At 38.3% G+C, this 8132-nt stretch overlaps 1 protein-coding gene across 1 annotated transcript; it reads right to left on the reverse strand.

Annotated features, from left to right (window-relative positions):
* Window positions 1-7307: 7307 nt before the first annotated feature.
* On the reverse strand, window positions 7308-7907 carry LOC146929437 (uncharacterized). The gene has a single exon (XM_085707321.1). It carries the CDS (start codon window positions 7905-7907, stop codon window positions 7308-7310), a length of 600 nt encoding a protein of 199 aa, XP_085563447.1.
* Between the last annotated feature and the right edge of the window lie 225 nt (window positions 7908-8132).

Consider the following 8132-nt stretch of genomic DNA (forward strand, 5'->3'; position numbering starts at 1 on the left):
AACAATAGACTCAATATAGATACCCTCATTGCTATGAACTTCATTAAACAACGTCCACCCCTCCATTACCAACTCAAGCTAAATGTGCCTATCTTGTTTTTACTTCCTAACCCACCTCGGACTACCACCGAGGTGGAAGAAAATTGGTTGTATGTTGATGATGTGCAGGTTCTAGAGCAGCAAGATGATGAAGGAGACGGTGCTAACTTGCACTATGACATGGGAGAGAGTGCTAACTTGCACCAAGAGGGGCACCATGGCCATGAAGCCAGTGGACATGGATTCACAATGAAATCGAGAGGCAACAAAGGCAAGGTGTTGAGATCTTCGGCCTTCGCAATGAAGTTCAAAGGGGCAACCGTGTCAATGATGAAAATAATGAGATGTTCCGTCGGATGATGCAACACCTCCAACTTCAAGGTCCTCCATATGGACCTCAATAAATTGTGAGCTTTCCTCTTCCTCTCTTCCCTTCTCTCCTCTCTCTACTACTCTTCTTCTACTCCTTCTTTCTTCTTCTTCTTCTTTTTAATTTCTTTTCTTTTTGAATCATTGAGGACAATGCTTCCCCTAAGTGTGTGTGTGGGGGGGGGGGGGGGGGGGGCTAATAAAGTGTCTAGAGTCGTAGTGTCCAAACTCCCTTGAACTTTATTCTTTTGTTTTGTTTTTATAGTGAAAGGCATGACTAGTAGCTTGTTTTTTTTTTATGTAAAAAATGGCATGAAAATTTTTGTTTAGTCTCTTCTTTAAAGGTTGCTTCTTGTACATGAAAGTAGTTTCTTGTGTTTCTTATGTTCTTGCTATACCCATGTCTTGTTTTATTGTGAAAATCTCCAATGAGAAAAGCACTCGGTTGCAATCGCAAATGTATGAATAGGTATTTTAAGGAACACGTTCTATCTTTAGTGTTAACTTAGACCCTTTAAAGTCTTAAGAGTAAAAGTAGTATAAGTTTGTGTGGGAAATTAATCAAATGTTCTTGATTGTTATATGCTTAATTGTTAAAGTTATAATGGGGCAGGAGAATGACACCAACATGTGGGGGAAAGGACAATCCCTAACTTCCTAATTGTGGTGGTGACTCCCTAATTTGAACTTAAAGTAAAACAAATTCATCAATGCTAGGGGGAAAGGACAATTACATCCAAAAAGACTTCCTACGCGGAGATGAAACAAATAAAATTTTGCAGCACTGCTTAGGGTGATTTTGAATCTAGGGGGAAATGACAATTACATCCGAGAAGACTTCCTACGAGGATAGATAGCCCCTAAGCATCTGCAACCCCTTGTGCTTAATTGTTAATCTAATCTGATTTTAACTTAAATTCCCATCACTCTTATATGAAATGAATAAAGGACTTTTCTCGGTTACTTTAGCATTAAGGATATAACCTATTCCTCATAATATCTGTCTTATACAGGAGCAATAAAAGGGTTGGACTGCACACACACACTCACTTGAGACTTGATGTTGGGTAGAATAGGTTCATGAGAAGTATTTGAAATTGTAATTAGTGTACTTGAAGCAAAGCCTTTCTTTTGAGACATGTGTTCTTAATATTGCCTTGAATAAATCTTTTGTTGCTGCTATGTCTATTTCCTTTTGCTTGAGGACAAGCAAGGATTCAAGTGTGGGGGAGTTTGATGAGTCATAGATTAGTATATTTTAATGCTTTATTTAGTTAGTTTTAAATAAGATTTGATTTAATTATATTGCATTTTATTTCCTTTTAGAATATTTTACTTTAAATTATCTTTTATTTTATTTTAGGAACGAATATATGGTGGAAGGTGCCTTAGAGCGAAAGAAAGAGGACTGGAGCAAATACAGCGCAAGAATACGAAGATACGGGACAAAAATATGTTCCCCCATACTCAGAAGCTTGGCACGGCCCGTGCCAACATGTGGCACGGCCGTGCCCGTCCCCAGATTCACTTTTGCTGCTTTTTCTTCGGGCCCAAGTTACCCTGTTGCAGCTTTACCGTTTTATCCCTTTAGTTGCTTAGTTTCTAAGTCAATTGTAAAGCTATAAATAGAGTAGCTCTCCACCATAAACATTCACCTTTACTTTGAATATTTCAAGTCTTTATTTCAATAAAAGTTCTTTACTTTATTTACTTTCTTCTTTGCAATTTACTTTTATCGCATTCTCTCTTCTTCCCCCATGTCTACGATGAACATGAGTGAGTAGACTTCTTTTTCTTGGGATCGTTGGATAAGTCTAATGACGTAATCCAGATCAAGCCAAGCCTTAAACCCTAATTATTTGTTACCTTAATTCCTAATCTAAATTCACCGTTTTAACATGAATTAATTATTATCAAACTGTGGAAGCGAACGCGGAGGGTTTGATAATGGTTAATTCATCATCACAGATATCAATTCATAAAGCGAACGCGGAGCTTTGATATCCGAGCAAGTGAATTTAGACAAGGTTTGCGAAACATGAGAATAGTCTAGCAAACCTTGGGACACATAAAGTTTCGATCTTCAAGGGTCCCAAAGGCAATCACCCATGAGAATAGGTGTGGTTGTTGGAGGGATACACTCACTGACTTCGAGAGGAGCTGTGATATGCTAAAGAGAAACTTGTCCTTAGTAATTAAGATTAAAGTATAATTATAAGTTTAAGGCTTGCTTGTGAAAAGATTCGTTATTATGATGAACCAATGATCCCGAGGCTTTTTAATATTATTGTTATTTACTTTCAAAAACTGCACTCTCCAACTTCTTACTTCTTTCTCCTCTAATCATTTTCTAAAAGTTAATTAGATTGACCAACTCCCTAGCGGATGGATACTCTACTTACTACTATTACTTCGATAGGCCATGCACTTGCGGTTTGACCCTATCAGTTATCATTTGGAGTCGTAGGTTTAGGCTCTGATTAGGGTCGGTGTCTTTATGTTTTGTTGGATTCTGTTTCTTTTATTGTTGAAGTTGTCCATTTGATTAGGACTTGGAGGATTTATATGCTGATGTATTTTGACCATGGCATGTATATGTTGGAGTTATATGATTTGTATCTGTTGCGACTGTTGAGATATTATATATATCTTGAATATTTGCTATATATGCATATTATATATATCTTGAATATTTGCGACTGTTGAGATATTATATATATGCATGTATGTTTGGATTTTAGATTTTGATGTTAGAAGTAGTGTCTATTTCTTGAATATTTGCTATATTCACGTGTTTTATCGCTTTAATAGAAATAGGGCGTTACGTAGGGCATTTTAAAGAGAGAAACACAAAGCAAGGGTGTTAGAAGTGGATTTTCACAAGATTTGTAGAGAAATCAAGAATCTTGTCTTTGAATCTTCACCTTTCCTTCCATTTTTCCAAGGCTACTATGAAAATATGTAGCTAAATATTCCCCTTGGGTTTAGGGTGAAGGTGAGAAAAACACAAGAAGGGGGGTTGAATTGTGTTTTTAAAAAATTCTTCGTTTCTCCTAAAAACTGAGCACACAGGTCAGAAGCTAAGTGAGACAGCTTCTGAAGTGGTAATCAGAATCTAAATGCAGCGGAATAAAACAGAGAGAGAGAGAAGAAGAACGACACAAAGCAATTATACTGGTTCCTTCCACAATCCGGAAGTAGTCCAGTCCCCCTTGCACTTCCAAGGAGATTTCACTAAGAGTAATATCTGATTACAATTGCTCAAGCACACAAGCAAGAGACTTCCTTTGCTCAAGCACACAAGCAAGAGACTTCCTTTGCTCAAGAACAAGAAACACCTTTGAAAGCACATGCCTTGTAGTGTGGACACAAAACAGAGTAGTGGATAAGGTGGTTGTACAGTTCGTACAATAGTACAATGTCAACGCTTTCGTCCAAATTGCAAGCACATGCCTTCAAACACCTTTGAAATGACCGTTGCAATGTTCCACTAATTTTCTGCTATGTTTTCGAATCCAATAGACAGCTTTTGCAGTGTTAATTCTTCAATCTTTGAATCTTTTGCAAATCCAGTTGATCTTCAGCTTCTGGTGAAATGACTTCTGATGAGGCAGCTTCTGATGATGCAGCTTCTGATAATGTAGCTTCTGATAACGCAGCTTCTGATGATGTGGCTTCTGGACCTCTTGTCTTCAGAAGCAGTAATCTTCAGGAGCACCATTTCTTCAGGAGCGGCTTGACTTCAGGAGCGCTTTACGTCTTCAGGAGCGTATTGCCTGCGTCTAAGCTTCATTTTCTTTTGCTCTTTATTTGCTCATTCAGAACCAATTAATGATGTAAATTTTTAACTGTGGTCCTGTACACTTGAACAAATATTAGCTAGTCCAATTTACAATTTTTAATACCTTGTTATCATCAAAACTCTTTAAGGTTCATTGTTAAACACATTTTGTTCCAACAATCTCCCCCTTTTTGATGATGACAAACAATAGTATTTAAAATTGGTCAATTGTTGTTAATCTAATTAACGAGTTGACTTTGGGGTTTCTGAGGTTTGTAAGCTCATAGTCTGAGGTTTGTAAGCTCTAACTCCTCCTGAGTTTGATAGTCTTAAAGGTGAGGTTTGTAAGCTCCCCCTAAGTTCTATCCAGATTAATTAAATTCATTTTTCGCACAATAATATCAGAGCTTAAATTTTTTTTGAAATAATTGACTTATAGATAAGAAGAATGGTTCAATTAATTTTATTTGAAATTTGATACTCCCCCTTTTTGATACACTGTTTTAAGGTAAAACAAAAGGATAGAAATTTTCAAAATTTTCAAATATTATTAATGGGGCTCAGAGCCTTTAAATACTATCACATATACTCCCCCTTTTGTCATTAGCAAAAAGACATAAACAAAAAGAAGAGATGAGAAAATCATAAGATTAAAGGTTCAGAGCATAATTCAAATTATTTTAAAGGATATTAACCATAAAAAAAAATTAAATAAACAGAGCATATCAAGCATTATTATCAAAGCAAATAACAACACACATGATATAAACAGTTAATGATATTCAGAAGCAAGAAGAATTCAGAAGCATATAATATCATAAGCGAAAAGAACTGAATCAGAAGCAGAGATGATCATAGAATATTAAAAGCCTAAAAAGACAAAAATAAGCTAAAAGTGTGCAACTATGGGTTTGGCTTATTTCTCTAAAATCTTTTTCAGAAGCTCTTGAACATCAGCATACTTCTTGTCCATATCTTTTCTGTAGTTGTCTTTTCTGATCTTGGCTTCTTGCATATCAGCTTCCAATTTTGATATCTTCAGCTTCTGCTCTAGTAGCTCTGTTTCAAGTCTTTCATTTTCTTCTTTGAGCTCCTTGTTTTCCTGAGCTAGAGCCAGGTCAGGTGCATCATTCTTCTCCAGGATCTCAGAAGGGATAATCAGATGCAAATCCTTAGGCAGGAATTCACCAGGTTCTCTGCCTCTGATACTGAGTGGGTTCTTCACCCAAGCACCAAGAATTTCTACATCTCCAGTATTCTCTTTCATTCCATTTAACCAATCTTCCAGCTTCTGCTTGGCTTGCTCTTGAGCCTCAGTGCAGGAATCATGCAGTGCTGAAATCAGGTTGATGACCCTTTCCTTGATCCTTCTCCATTGCTTCTGATAGGTAAATTGATGACCCAAGTCATTTCTTCCTGCTATCAGTCTGAGAACTTCAGAAGCAATATCTTCCCACACATCTTGTAGCACTTGAGAATCCAGGAAAATGGTGGGAGGTGAAGGTTGTTTAGTGGGTTTTGGAGGGGCTAAGTGTACAATGGGTAGGTTTGATGATGATTGGTCATTTGTAGTTAAGGATTGGCTATTTGATGGTTGGTCAGGAGTGGGGTCAACTACCATATCAGAGGCATGATCATCTTGATCATCCTCAGAGTCTGTGTCCATATCACATACACCAGTATGGTGGGTGATCTTGATGACTTGTACTGGTGAAGGAGTTATGGAAGCAGGGGTTGGCTCAGGAACAATGTGTTCAGGAGCAGCAGTTTCAGTTGCAGGTTCAGGTATAGATTCAGGTTCAGGAATGGGTTTAGTAACTGGTTGTTCAGGAACAATATGTTCAGGAACAATCTTTTGAGGAGTGACTTGTTCAAGAACAGATGGTTCAGGAATGGTTGGGGGTGGAATAGATTGTTGAGGAGGTGAAGAGGTCTTTTCTGGTGAAGGTTTTTGTGGTTCAGGTTCATGGTGTTGGGGGCTTTCTGAAATGATTTTCTCAGAAGCAACTGCTTTTGGAGCCATTTCAGAGGCTGTTTGTGGGCTTGTGTTAAAGCTAGTTTGGGGTAGTTCACCTAGATAATGGCTTTCTAGGTGATTTAAGAAGGAGGTGTCTTCAGAGGGAATAGAAGATGTGGTACAAGATGTGTGGGAAACTTGAGGTACCTTAGATAACATTGCTGAGTTATCTACTGCTTTTGAAGTAGGCTTTGGACTTGTAGAATCAGAAGTGTCAGCTTTCTTCTTGACTAACTCTTCAGTCTTATTAGCAATTTCCCTTACTTCAGCCAACTTCTCAGCAACCAAGCCTTCATCCTTGTCTAAACCAGCTTCCTTGAGCTTAGCATCCCTATTCTTTTTGTTTTGAGCTTCCTTTCTCTTCCTATCAGCTAAGAACTGATCCCTTTGCTCTTTAGCCCTTTTCTCCATTTCAGGAGTGACTTCAAACATGGGAAGAGCCTTAGATTCAGAAGCCTTCTTCTTTTTCTTCTTAGGCTCCATCTCTTCTTGTTCTAGCCTCTCAATAGCTTCTTGCACCGTCTCCTTTTCAGCCTTACCCCTTTTTCTCTTAGCATCCTTCTATTGCTTGACTTCTTCAACAGTGGCTTCTGATATAGTAACTGCCTTGGCCTTCTTTCCTTTGACCTTAGCAGGAGCAGCTTCCTCCTGAGGATTTACATCTGTCTCTAAGACATAAGCAACCACTTTCTCAGTTAAGATTTCAGGATTACTTCCTTTAATGATGGAAGGGAAGTCCCTGATAATCTCATAGCCTTTTGTAGACATCTCCAACCACTCTTCATCTTGAGGGGCTTTCTTGAACAGATGCATGGAATGCAAGGTCTTGCTACTGATAGTTTTCTCAGCAGTTGAAGCCTTGAAGCATTTATCAGAAGCATCCCTTGTTCTCTTTAGTCTCTCCAGAACTCCTCCTTGGTGGAAGATTTCAGACAGCAATCTTGCATATGGCACTTGCTTCCTTCCTTTATTGATGCCCTCATTTATAGCCCAACAAAGATGATCCATGACGTATCTTGGGAAACTGATCTTCTCAAAAGTAGCCATGAAGTAGATTGCCAGCTTCTGTCGATTATTGGGTTGATCAGACCCACCTCCTCTCTAAAAGAAGCAGTCTGTGCAGAACTTCAACAACATTCTGTTGTGAATTTCCATTTCAGAAGTTTTGGCTTTTGGATTCCCACCGAGAAGCAAGTTACAGAAGCTTTTTAATAGGATATCCTTGGTCTTCACAATCTCTTGGAATCTTCCTGCAGCATCCACTCTGCATGCTTTTGCTATAACCTCCTCAGTGATGGTTACAGGAATACCCATCACTTCAGACCTGATTTCCAAGCTACTGAAACAAGTAGGATTCATCTCCAACTTTGACTTACCCTTCTTCGATGCAGCTTGTAAGTTTACCTTTGTACCTTCCCCTTCGTAGACTTCAGCCCTAACCCAGAAGTCTTTAACCAAGTTCACATACGACGGCCCATTTAACATCTTGAAGTACTCAGACAGCTTCTGAGCATCAACCAAAGCCTTCATGTCCACATCATACTTCTTGAGTGAAGTAAAATCTACTGGCGATTCTATTTGAACGATCAGAGATTTTGAAGGGATGGACATAGTTCTTGGTTTGCTTATTGGACCAGATCCGGGTACTCTTTGTTTCAAACTTGAAGATGATTCTGGAATGCTGGAACTTGAGGTTGCCATTGATGAAGATTGAAGAAGATTTAGAGAATTTAGGGTTCTAAGGTTTTTGCGCTTACTTCGCAAGAGGTTTGAGAGCAAATGTGTTTGTTGTGAGTGAGTAGTGTGTGAATTGACAAAGTGTTAAAAGTAAAACGATTGCAATTCAAAAGAGACAAACAAACATAAAATTAATGACAAAATTGGGGGCGCGTAAAAAGTACTTTCAAAGCTATTAATTCATCATTG

The sequence above is a fragment of the Medicago sativa genome, chromosome 4 (genome assembly GCF_051527215.1).
Source record: "Medicago sativa cultivar Bolivia chromosome 4, Bolivia_mono, whole genome shotgun sequence".
Taxonomy (NCBI): Eukaryota; Viridiplantae; Streptophyta; class Magnoliopsida; order Fabales; family Fabaceae; genus Medicago; species Medicago sativa.